The sequence below is a fragment of the Astyanax mexicanus genome, chromosome 22 (genome assembly GCF_023375975.1).
Source record: "Astyanax mexicanus isolate ESR-SI-001 chromosome 22, AstMex3_surface, whole genome shotgun sequence".
NCBI lineage: Eukaryota > Metazoa > Chordata > Actinopteri > Characiformes > Acestrorhamphidae > Astyanax > Astyanax mexicanus.
The window spans coordinates 4,997,772-5,011,260 of record NC_064429.1 but is presented as its reverse complement, the minus strand read 5'-3'; the positions used below and the strand labels follow the sequence as shown (position 1 = coordinate 5,011,260).

Genomic DNA, 13,489 nt, shown 5'->3' with positions numbered 1-13,489 from the left:
TGGTGTTGCTTGGTAGTGTCTTGGTATCTCAATTGATGGCTGCATGGGTGTTCTTAAGAAGTTTCTCCTGTATCCCAGATGGGTGCCAAGTATTTGCTAAATAGTTGTTAGGTGGCTACTTCATGTTACTAAATGTGGTTGACATGAGTTGTCAGGGGGTTGCTATGTTGCTGCTTAGGAATTACTATGTTATCCTAGGTGGTTGCTGCAATGTTGCTACAGGGTAGGGTATACAAAGTGGTTGCTAAGTAGTTGCTATGTGGTTGCTGTTGTAAGGTTGCTAGGGTGTTGTTAGGTAATTGTCAGGTGGTTGCATGGTGTGAATAATTGGCTGCCAGGTGGCTGCTAGGGTGTTGCTACACAGTTTTTTTTATGGTATTCCAGATTGACTGCTGTGTAGAAACAATGTAGTTGCCAGGAGATTACAGTGCTTTTGCTGGGTGGTTGCTACAACATCCTAGATAATCACATGGTATTGCTACTTGGTTGTTATGGTGGTGCTAGGTGGTGCCATGGAGTTTCTTAGTAGTTGCTAGAATGTTTCTATGAAAAGCAGTTTCTATGGTATCCCAGATGGTTGAAAAGGGGTTGCTATGTTAATAGTAGGTAGTAGGTAATTACTAGATGGTTGCTATGGTTTCAAAAAACATTGCTACGTGGTTGCTACGGTGGTGCCATGGAGTTTCTTAGTGGTTGCTAGAGTGTTCCTAAGCCGTTTCTATGGTATTCAAAAAGGTTGCTATGTAGTGTGCTAGGCAGTTGCTATATTAACACTAGCTACCTAGGTGTTACTAGGTGGTTACTATGGTGTTGCTTGATGATGGTTGTTACCATATTCCAGGTGGTTGCTGTTGTGTTGCTAAATGATTTGTTTCTGTGGTGCACCAGGTGTTGGCTATTTGGTTGCTGGATGTCAGTTGCTGTAATGCAACATGGCTGCAACTGCATTCCAGGTGGTTGCTAAGGGGTTGCTAGACAGTTGCTGTGGTGTTACTACACGGTTTATAGGTGCTTCCTCTATGCTTGGATCATTGCTGGACAAAGATGCTGCTGGACAGTTCCTACGGTATCCCAGATGGTTTTATAAGGACTGCTTTGTAATTGCTAGGTGGTTACTATGGTATCCTACATTCTAATGATTGTAATAGTTACAGTATTTAACCACAGATGGCACCAACGGCTTCACCACTCTTACAGCTTGGCCTTGGTTAATGAAATGTAAAACAATGGAGACTTTATCTCTTTATCTCTCCTGAAGAAACGTCGGAGCGTGAACGTTGGGAGCTGATGAGACGGATGATGGATGGATGACCCGTGGTCAGGTTTTGTAACGCGCCTTTATGCAAATCCTTCCGCCCGTCGCTATTTATACAGAAACGTGGACAAAAAAGGTCTAAAACTGAAGGAAGGAGGGTCAATACAGAGAGTGCACTGTACACCATGCTATTTTTAGCCCGTCCACGAGTGCAGATATGACTAATCGTCCAGGTTACAACACCCATATCCATCATCATCATTCAGCGGCGCCGCGGCGATAAGGCCTGTAAACCCACTTGTAGGTCATATGTCCATGTCCAGATTTATTCCTCCATTCGTACAGCCGGGCTCTGCATAAATGAAAGTCATTGTTACGCAGGCAAAACAGCCGAACTCGTATATTACCCGCCATTAGGAGCTAAATGACAGCGATTCCAGGTAGATCGCTCCTCCAAGAAACAAGGAGGCGGTGCTTTTATTACCAGTACCCGTTACAGTATTTCATCTGTGAATGTTTAGTCGTTTGGTTTCATTTAAATGTAAATTTGAGCTGAGAGCCTCGGAGCATGGGCGCCGGCGCGCTCGCCGACCGCGGCGCGTGATGGATATTCTCGCGGCTGTGGAAACGGCGAGGCCTCCTCACCCAAAGCACCTAATTCGTCCTTCGCCGACTCGCTCTGCCCAACATCACCATCTTAAATATCGGCAGAATTGAACGCTACGCAACGTCCATGCTAAATTCATCCAGTGCTGGAAAACAACAACACAACGCCCACACCTGCACTGCAGTCATTACAGGAAAACGTCCTTGGGGACGTGTCGTCCACAGATAGCGATCTTAACACCAGGAGACGTGTTGTAGAGGAACACGGACAGAGATAACTAACACCCTGATCTTCTGAGGAAGGCTTTGCATCACTTATAGCTGTGGTTCTGAACAGATCGTAACTTTTAATGCTTTAACCTCTTAAGTTTCAAGCCTATTTTTACCAATTTTCGCCTGAAATTACATCACATTTGAAGGCCTTTCACTCTATTATTAAATAATTCACAGGCAATTTTATGAATTAATATCACTTAGAAGCCTTTACACAATTCATTTATGGTAAAAAAAAAACAGGAAAATTTTAGGCGCTTTTCAGATTTTCTATTTTTATTTTTTATTTTCAGACACATAAAATTAACTATTTATATGGAAACTATTTATTTTGGCAGCTCTACATTTTCCTATAATGTGTTTACAATCATCATATAAAATTATAAACTGCTCCCTTTCACTGGTTTCATACTGTAAAGCTCTGAACCTGGTATGGTCCTTTCTTTCTCCAAAGGACTGGAAACTTCATAAGAATAAAAACTACCACTTTTATAACTTTTATAACAGAAAATCGCGGTGTCTCTTGAACAGAGCTCTGTCTGCCCAGTGGGAACTCTCTGGCAGTCAGAGTCTGTGGCCGACCAGCCCCCACTTTCCCTTTCAGCTGGTAGAATTTGGCACCTGGTTGGCTGACAGAGCTCATTTACATATCGTCGTGTCCAGTAGGCTTTGCTCTGTCAGGGGGTAGGCGGGACTTGGTGGAGCGGCCAATAATGCGCTTTTAATAAAGCGTTAAATTTTTTATTCTTTTTTTTTCTGCCTCAAATTATTTCACGCACTGGTTGGATATAAATGAGGGTTACTAGCGACTGGATTGATGGATTTTCTCAAGTTTGGAGGCGTTTTGAAGGTAAGAGTGTGGGGGAAGCGCTGGAGCGGGTTGGGTGTGTGTCATGAGTGTGTCACGAGCGTCCTACAGCGAAAAACACAAGCAGATGTGAACTGCACACACACTGTACCGTGCTCTTTTGGCTCTAATTCAGGAACCGTACATCTTACAGTAAAACAGGTCGCAGTTCCGTAATCAAAAGGGGCAGACAGTTCGAATGGCATATTTTGCCCTAAATGTTTATTTCCTAAAAGGAGATACAGCTAATTCAGCTAGGTATCCGAAAAGCAGAGATTCTAAGCTTTAAAATGGCATATTGCGTGTCTATATTGAACCTATAATTTAATAGGGCCTGTTAAGAGGTTAAAAACTAAACGTTCCACCAAAAGTTCCTCCTACTGGGGCTGCCGTGAATATTGATTATTGTTTCTGGTCAATGTGCTCAATGCCCGCTAAAACAGAACCCATCAGACGATGTGAATCAATGGTGTAAGACACCTGGAATTCTATTCAGACCTCTATATTTGACCTCTAGGTTAATTATTCAGCTATAAGTCATAATGCTGCTAATGCAGAAACTACTGGGACAGTAGTTGGAGTTCCACAGGGTTCTATTGTAGGGCTTAGTGAAGCTCTTGATAATAGTTCATTAACAATTCATTAGTAGAAGTACACTTTGGGGCTCACATACAGGGTTCCAGGGTCCATTTATTGCAGATACAAATTAAACCTGATCCTAAATGTCCATTCCTCCTTAAAGGGTAGTGCCAGAGTCTACCAGCTACCCAATTTAAGGTGGAATGGTAAAATGGAACTAAAGAAGAAAGGAAAAAAAAAAACACAGGCACGTTTTGCTACTCAAGTGATTTCCAGTTCCAGATACCGTTGCTATAGACAGTTGCTATGTGATTCATAGGTAATTGCCAAGTGGTGTTGCTCAATGGTGGCGCTATGTGGTTGCCTGGGTGTTGCTAAGCAGTCCTTACGGTATCCTCAGTGGTTGCTATGTGGTTACAAAGCAGATCAGCAGAATTGAATAATTGTTTCGAAATAATTTTAATAATTTTAGTTAATTTTGAATAATTTCTGTCATAAAATAATACTGGTTGCCAAATGTGTTTCATAGCTGAATTATTTTTGGTTGCCAAATAATTTCGGTATGTGAATCATTTTGGTGGCTGGATAATATTGGTTGCTGAATATTTCAGTTGCAGGATAATTTTGGTTGCTAAAAATTTCGTCTAGGAATAATTTTATTTGCTGAATATTTTGGCTGTTTGATCATTTTGATTGTTGAATTTCAGTTGCTGAATAATACAGTTTGCTTAATAATTCGGGCTATAATATAATAATTGTTCTAGTGTGAGGAATAAGTTGTGTAATCACTGCAGTGATTAATGTGTCTTTGTGGAAATGCATAATTTTTATTTTATTTTCGTTTGTAACCATAGTAAAGTGTAGATTCAGAGGCAGTTTTGTGGCAGATCTCTGGGATTGGCATCGGAACACAATCACTGAGGCGGTGAAGAGCAGGTCAAGGTCATAGTTTAGATCTAATACCTCAGTATATCTGTGAAACGGCTCGCCCAAAACCAAACACCGGCACTTAGAGGAATAATGGGCGGCAAACGTCCTCTAAAGGAGATGGATTCGGGCGCGAGCGTGAATAGTTCTCCGGGCTGAGCCGGAGGAACCGATGCGAGGGGCTGCATTCAGCCGCAGGGCTCGGGATCAGGGCTCTGTGTTGCGTGCCGGTAGGAGGTGAAGTGGAGGGGCGTGGGATTGCGAGGAAGCCTTTTAAAAGTTTCCCCGGGGTCGGCAGGGCTCACGGCTCACTAAAAGCCCGGCGCTGTGGAGTGGACGTCTCGGTGTCTGACCCCTCGCGTGAGACGCACTCCTGCTGGAGAGGTCACGCTCCGGCGTCCGGCTCCCACCGCGTCGTCTGAGGGGACGCAGCACGGCAGCCGTACGGTAGATGAGCTGGAGCTTTAATAACCAGTCCTCGAGTCTTTTAGTCTGAGTGAAGCAGCTAAAAAATCTGAAAAGCTTTGCTTAAGTGCTGTTCAGAGCTGGGGTTCGGGTTCAAGTCCCTCTGTGGGTGAAGTTTTCATGTTCCCCCCATTTCTGAATGAGTTTTCTCCAGGGTGTCTTTCTCAGTTTCTTCCCACAGTCCAGAAACATGGAGATCAACTAAATTAGGCCACGTTCACATTACCAGGCTGAAGTGACTCAGATCTGATTTTTTCATGGCTGTGTGAATGTGCCAAATCCGTTTTTTTTTTTTCTCTCTTTTTCAAATCAGATTTGCATCTAGGGCTGCAGCTATCGATTATTTTAGTAATCGGGTACTCTACTGAAAAATCGATTCGATTAATCGAGTAATCGGATAAAACATATTTGCAATTAAAAATAGTCAAGACAAAACAAGACTTTTAACTTAATAAAGAATGACAAATTGATTTCCTTTTTTAACCCTTGTGTGGTGTTCGGGTCTGTGGGACCCGTTTTCATTTTTCATCAAATGATACTAAAAAAATATTTTTTCTAACTCAAACTCATTGGCATTGGCTCATTTTTTGTGAAAAACATATATCAAAACACATTTTCCATAAACACACACTGTACACCCCCCTCCCCCCCTACGCATTTATATTACATACAGTATGTTTGGCCAAGGGTTAATAAACATTGCTTCATTTGTAAATTTGAAACTAAACAAATTTTCTACTCATATCTTGAGTTTAATTCATTTTCTTTTACATTTTATTAAAAAAACTAATAAAAAAAGAGTAGCACTTTTTGAAAGAAATGTAACATAAGAAAGGTAAAGGGCAAATATTAACCATGTAAGCTGTTTATATTGCTTGCAATTTAGGTGAAGCAAGCATGTGTAAAGCATTTTAATGTAAAATTGCTTAATTAAATTCATATAAATATGAACACCACACAAGGGTTAAATAAGTTATATATTTTTAATTCACAACATCCATTTCCAAACTGCAAACACAAATAGAAATAATTAAAGGAATAATAATAATTTAATAGTTAGTACTTTAATAAACTAAGTTAAATTATTCTCTACAAGGATTTCTTGTAAGTGTCAAAACTATAGAGAAATAATCAATAAAAAAGGCATGAATATTTGCATTATGTTGTGCATCTTAGCTTCTGAACAGCAGAGATGTTGCCAGTTCTTCTCACCAAGCCGGTGACGTGTATTTGTTTATAAACTCCTCAGTGCTGTGTTCACTTACTTACATAAAGCCTGTATTAAATCCAGAATTCTCTGTTTTTATAAACTAACCACACATTATACAGTATTCCTAATAAGCTAACCGCTTATTAGGCCAACGTGTCCTCGGCTGAGACGGTGCAGCAATAAAAACGTGCTGTTGTGGGAGGCAAGACCGAACACACACTGTCCAGCCTAAAAAGCTCCATTAACCTCTTGAGACCCAGTGTCCTCATATGAGGACATTACATTTCTGCTTCTCTGCACCAAGATACTTAATTTTTTAAAACATTATCCCTTTGGCCTCATATGAAGACACTGCCCATACCGTCTAGTGGTCACAACATGACATTACACTAAATTGGTTGAAAACCAATTGGCGGGAAGCCCAGTCAAAGGTTTTTACAACCATTCCAGACAGAAACAAGGGCCAGGTAAAAATTATCCTCCACTTTTTTTTTTTTTTTTTGTAGAAAGCTAACATTTAGTTGTTGCACTAATTTTGTCCTTCTGATCCCAAATGGAAAGGGTCTTTTTTTAAATGTTAAAATAAACCACCGTCCCCACATGAGGACACTGTTTTTTTGTTGTTGTTGTTTTTGTTTTGTTTTTTTGCAAAAATGACTTCCTGTACAAGGACAAAGTTTAGTTTTTATATTTCTTAGGTCCTAGTAATCCCAAATAGCTAGGAAAAAGTAAAAAATGTCAGGCATATGTCCAGGTCTCAGGAGGTTAATATTGGCCCTTTTTCCTCGGAAGTTGTCGCTCTTTCCCCTGCGCCGCTTCAAAATACTCTCTTCTCAACTAAAACCTCCGCCGCCTGCTCCTTCTTCCTGTGCGCGGGTGACGTAACGCTGAGCGCGTTGTCACATTAAAAGCGCGAATTACTGCGTGCTGAGTTTTTTAATTAAATAAACGATTACTCGAGGCACAGAATATTACTCGATCAATTTCTTTAATCCAGTAACTCGAATTACTCGAGTATTCGTTTCACCCCTATTTGCATCATTTTCATATGTGGTCCTAAATCGGTTACATATCCAATCCATGGACATGCGATATGAATGTGAACGGTCAAATCTAAATTCATGTGACTCATTTTCTTTTTGTTTACGCATTAGCGCTACGTGCTTCTCTCTCACACACACATCTCATCTCTTGCTGCAGCTGTGCAGCTATAGCTGCAATAAAAAACAGCAAAAGCAAACCGCCTGGCCTTTTTTCACCACCTCCTCGACCTGAGCATGAACTTCAGACCAGCTGTTTGCTGTTTCTCCACTCCAGCAAAAGATGCTCCACATGTGATCTGCTAACAAACGCATCCATTTCCCTTTATAGAGCTACGAGTCTCTCGTCTCTTTAATATGAGGGTTTTTTTGTTGTTGGTGAAGAAGGAGGCGTTTATACAGGTATCAATGTGCAGCATGTGATGACGGGGCTTCAGGGACAGATTTGTTCACATTACACACAGATACCGTCAAGATACAGCCAAATCCGATCTAAGCAAAAAAATTTATTTGAGCAGTGTGGCTTGTAATGTGAACACAGCCTTGAATGCTCTAAATTGCCCTGGTGGAGGGTGGTTTCTGGTTAAAAGTAAGCTGCTTGTGATTGGCTGCTGCTTCTCACTGGTGTATGTACTGTAGATCAGTGTATGTGATTGTGTGTAGAATGTAATTGTAAGCATGCTTGGGTGCCTAGATAGCCAAAAAGACTAGGGACTAATAATATGTAATATATCAATATTTTATCACATTGTTCTTATTGTATCTACATGCTTTAATAAGTATATCAAACCTTACAAACCTAAATTTTTTTTCCAAAAATATATTATTCACTCTCAGGTCAATATGGGTTACAATTTGAAATAAAGCTGATAAGCTTAAAGTGATGTCCCCTTGATCTTGCGATGTGTCAAACATCAACTCTTTTCATAAATGTACCTAATTTATTTCAAAATAAAAGTCACTACTGCTACCATTCACTTCCAGAAAAGCTCATATGTTTAATATATAGAAACTAAGCTGATCATTTATTAACATCATTCTCTCTCTCTCTCTCTTTATATATATATATATATATATATATATATATATATATATCTTTCCCAGGGTTTATAAACATTTAACACTTTGCCAGTCTCTTTTAAACTCACATTTGTATTTCTTTAACTCCCTAAATTGCGTTGAGTTGTTTTGAGTTAAAAAATAAATTAGAAAAAGATTAGTCAATTGATATGAGTATTTTTATGGAATTAATATTCAGGGGAGGTTAGCTTGTCTTTTTGGTTCCTTTACAGAAGTACAGAATATGGTAACTTGCTCTTATAGCCTACAACATGTTGGTTAGGCAAACAACCATTATATAAAATATATTGGAATACCCAATGAAATACACACTGATGATAAGTTAGGAGTGGAGAGATACGCCCATTATGGAAATAATTGGGTGGTTTAATTGGGCGGAGTTTGATTAAATCTCTGTGAAGCTGGGCAGTATTTATTGGGTTTATTTGAGTTAACACTGAGATATTCAACTCTGTCAAATAACTCCAACACTGAACACCATTTAAATCTGAATGAGTTAAAATTACACTTTGCCACAAAAAAAACTTTTTGTTGCTTAACTCTGAATTTTTCAAATTTTCTACTGTGCAGAAAAATCAGACCACAGCTCATTTACATTTTTATTCTGAGAGGCACATGTTCAATCTCCTTGATTAATTATAGTCATAATAGTAATAATAGTAATATAAGTCAGTGTTTTTGTGATGCACAAAAAAACACTATCCAAATCTTTCACTCATACAAGTCTCCACCCATACTAGTGCTGGGCGATAAAACGATATCGATATTTATCACGATATATTTATATATTCCTCGATGACTATGATAAGCTGGGGCAATAGGTTTTCAATAAACTTTATTTTCTATTTCCCGTTTAAGTAGCGCTGCGAACAGGCTTTCTGTAGTTGCCTGCATTAAGGGAGGGGAATAATCCTTTTATTAAATATAATTTTATTAAAAATCTAACATCTATTGCAATTTAATTAAAAGAGAAAAATAATGTAAAGGGTCTCAATTTGTTTATAGTTTATATTTTTGTCCCCATGTGTTTGTTTTAAGGTCCATACATATGTGGGGGGAGGTTCCGGACCTGTGTGGATGTATAATGACTTTTTAAAATTAATTTAAAAGCTGTCTGAGCATCTTGTGCCCACCTGGCAAGATGTGAACATCCTAGAGTCTGTCCACAAGACTCTGAGTCTGCTAGTGAGCTTAGCCAAAACTCCCTTATACTGTCACTTATTAGTAAAAAGAAACCTTAAGTGTAACAAAAACTGATTTGATTTATATATCGTGATCTATATCGATATCGGCTGATATGGAAAACTATATCGTGAAAAGATTTTTTTCCATATCGCCCTAACCCATACAACCTACAGCGATTCTACAACAGCGCCTTTTAACTTTTAACACAACAGTATAAAACAGTATGAACAGATAAAAGTTAAAGTTTCCCAACACCATGATCCATATGCTGTAGTCTATATATGGAAACTAAGCTGCAAACCTTAGTCATGCATGTATGTATAAACAGGGTTTTAATCAACTACCTGTGCACTTTTACATTTTCCTTGTTTTAAATGTCAATGTCCTCGGAAATCTACCAGTGAAGTATATTAGCTTATTAATGGTGTAAAATTAGTCATTTCTTTGCATTGGTAACTCCCATATGCCCCTATTACTTGCACTGTAAGCCTGTTGGGAGCATCAGCTAAAAGCGCTGTGTTTCTAAATAAAGGAGGTGAGTGGAGGAGGGATATTCAACAAAAGTTCAACAAAAGTTTAACAAATACCATACTTGTTATCCTGTTTTACTACAACTCAAGTCCATTTCACACCATATTTCTCCTTTAACTCTCACTCTTTACACTCTCACTCTCACAGCTGAGTAACATGATTTATGATTTACATAGGCTGGATGGATTTTAATACAAGCAATACTAAACCACACACATTATCCAATCAATGCAGGGCTAATTTACATTTTAATTAAAGGCACGTTAACAAAAATGGCTTGGTTTCTTCAAAGAGAAGGTCTTAACCTACTAAAAATTAATCAAGACTGACATAAATAAAGCAAAATACAACAAATACAACGATGCATACGAGCTCTTTAAAGCACAGAGCTGAACTGAATCAGTGCTCACAGTGTTGTGCAGGATGATATGTGTTTTCTCAGAGCTGAATAAAACTGCGCTGAGCAACAGAAAACGAAAAGCAGCAGCAGACGAGGGACTCGGTTACGCGGTAAGAGGCAGCAGCGCTATCACTGAATCACCTCACAACACAGACGCAGTGCTGTGGATGAAGCTGCGCTGGAGGAGGAACCGCATTATAAAGGCAGCACGGGCGCCTGTTGCATCTTGTGTGTGTGTGTGTGTGTGTGTGTGTGTGTGGTGTTAGAGTTAAGAAACGTGACATGCTCTGCTTTTCTGTTCAGTAGAGATGGGCAATATGATGATATTTTATTGTATCGCGATAAACTGTGTTATAATACCACATAATATGATTAGTACTATCAGTGATACTGTGATAAATAACATGTATTAGGGCTGCACAATATATATATATATATATATATATATATATATATATATATATATATATATATATATATATATATATATATCATTTCACTGATGTGAGTAGGAGCAATACGAGTGTAAGAAAAAATATCGTAACGATGTGTCGTATCGTATCGCATTTCTTTATATGTTAAGATTGAAGTCAGAAGTGGTTCATTTATTGCTGTATATATTTAAACCCCGCCCACTAGATGTTCTGATTCCTCTGATAAAAAAGACTTCTTGTTCTCTAGGTAGACTTCTTGTTTTTATACATTTTATACATATTTTTAAAACATGAAAATAACAACAATTTTAGACAATCAAAGTATATATTGTCTTTTGATTACAGTATCGCAATAAATATCGTAATATACTGAATCGTAAGCCCTGTATTGCAAAACAGGGTAACGTGTCACCAATTTCTTGCACACTATTGGTTACATCACATGCGCACGTGTGCCATATCATGTAAGCAACATTTGATTCAATTAAATTCCACTTATTTGTTTGTTTGTTTGTTTGTTTATTTTCTGCTTGATGCGAAAGTGAAATTCACAGTGTTTTCTCAATATGGTTTATTGTACTCCTATCTTGGATACAGAATTGGTTCATTAACATATTTAAATGTATTAACTTGGATTAGTTATCATAGTGGATAACACCACCACTCTACTTTAACAGTAGTGTTCAAGACTTTTTACTTTCACTTTTTTCATTCTCACAGCTAAGTAGCATGATTTATTTTTTTACACAGGCTGGACACTAAATAAACACAACTAAATAAATATGACATCCAATCAGAGCAGAGCTCATTTACATAATTGGGGAATCTTGGAAAGAGAGTGAGTGTTATTGATTAGTATTATTTTGTTGCATTGGAGTTTTTGGATCTTTGAAATCTGATCAAATGTGTGTTTTATTTAATATATTGTTATAACAATAAGTTGCAATGTCAGTTTTTTTTTTTATATACATATAGAGAGCACTTAAAAATGACGAGTTTCTTTGATTTTACCAAATTGAAAACCTCTGGAATATAATCAAGAGAAAGATGGATGATCACAAGCCATCAAACCAAACTGAACTGCTTGAATTTCTGCACCAGAAGGCATAAAGTTATCCAAAAGCAGTGTGTAGGACTGGTGGAGAAAACCGTGATTAAAAACCAGGGTTATTCCACCAAATATTGACTTCTGTACTATTAAAATTGTATAAATATTAAATTGTTTTCTTTGTATTATTTGAGGTCTGAAAGCTCTGCACCTTTTTTGTTATTTCAGACAGTTCTAATTATTTTCTGCAAATAAATGCTCTAAATGACAATATTTTTATTTGGAATTTGGGAGAAATGTTGTCTGTAGTTTATAGAATAAAACAACAACGTTCATTTTACTCAAACACAAACCTATAAATAGCAAAATCAGAGAAACTGATTCAGAAACTGAATCTTAATTATTTTTCCAGAGCTGTATATGGTGCAGCCCTTTAATATAATGTATAAAAATGTCTTTAAATATCGTGATACGTTTAAAAAAAAAACTCTACCATATCGCCCAGCTTTACTAAGTAGAATGAACGGAAGGATAAGTTGGGTTCACGTATTATTAAGTCTTTTTCTAACTGTCAGTTCCACCTTAAATGATGCAGCAGTTACATTGTACTATTTAAGGAGGAAATTTGACAGTTAGAGGAAAGATGCTCTGGAATAAGTATCTAAACTTAACACTGCACGCGTGTCCGTGTTTAATAAGTACTAAACATCATTTAAACGACTAGTTTAAGACGTTAAATCCATAGAAACGACCTTACCTCGTCCGCTCGAACACTTAGCGCCCAGCAGAAGCAGAACCAGCACCAGCAGAACCAGGTCCAAACCGAGCCAGCAGCAGCAGCGGCGTCCGCTCCTCAGAGTTAACATCTCGCTGTGTGTTTCCCTCAGACCGCCTCCTGCAGGCTCATTCCACGCTCATGCGTCTCTCTCTTCGGGCTGATTTACTCAGAAACGCTCCGTTCGCTCCGGACCGGCGCGGAGAACCGCAGCGCTCACCGGCATCTCCTCCGCCGCGCCGCCGCCTCAGCGCTCTCTCCGTCCCGCCGAGACTGCCTCTCTCAGCCCTCCGCTACTTTCAAATGCCAGGCGCTGCACAGCAGCAGGCGGCCAATAGCGTGGCGCGGTGGGCGGGGCGTCAGGGAGGCAGCGGAGGAGACAGCCAATGGCGTGGTCGGTGAGTGAGTGGGGGGCGGGGCGTGAGTTTCAGCATCAGCTGCATCAGCACCAGTGATGGAAAGTTCGAATCGGTTTGTAGAAACGATTCACATTGAGACGACTGATTAAACGATTCAGTGACTCACGAGAAGAGTATAAACGATATTTGTATAATTTTCAAAAAATAAAATTAAGATCTGTAGCATTTTAAATAATCATATCAAAATTTTGTCCACTTATTGTAAAAAGTTAAAAACACACCTAATTCATTTTTTATTTGCAATTCTAAATTGTAAATTTGAATTTGTCTAAAATGTCAATTTATTATCTTAATTTAAACAGTTATACGACACAAAAATAAGCTAAAATACCTAATTTCAATTATCTTACTTACCAAACCAACACAATGCACTGACACTTTACAAGTACAGGTAAACAATTTTAAACAGCACTGT

At 38.5% G+C, this 13,489-nt stretch overlaps 1 protein-coding gene across 3 annotated transcripts in view; it reads right to left on the bottom strand.

Moving 5' to 3' along the window:
• The window catches only part of unc5db (unc-5 netrin receptor Db), a 402,981-nt gene extending 390,034 nt beyond the window's left edge, over positions 1 to 12,947 (bottom strand). For all 3 annotated transcript variants that reach the window (XM_022666860.2, XM_022666862.2, XM_022666861.2), the window contains exon 1: positions 12,638 to 12,947. In XM_022666860.2, the coding sequence (XP_022522581.2) occupies positions 12,638 to 12,746 (109 nt within the window). In that variant the 5' untranslated portion in view covers positions 12,747 to 12,947. The remainder of the gene's footprint in view (positions 1 to 12,637) is intronic.
• Positions 12,948 to 13,489: the final 542 nt, after the last annotated feature.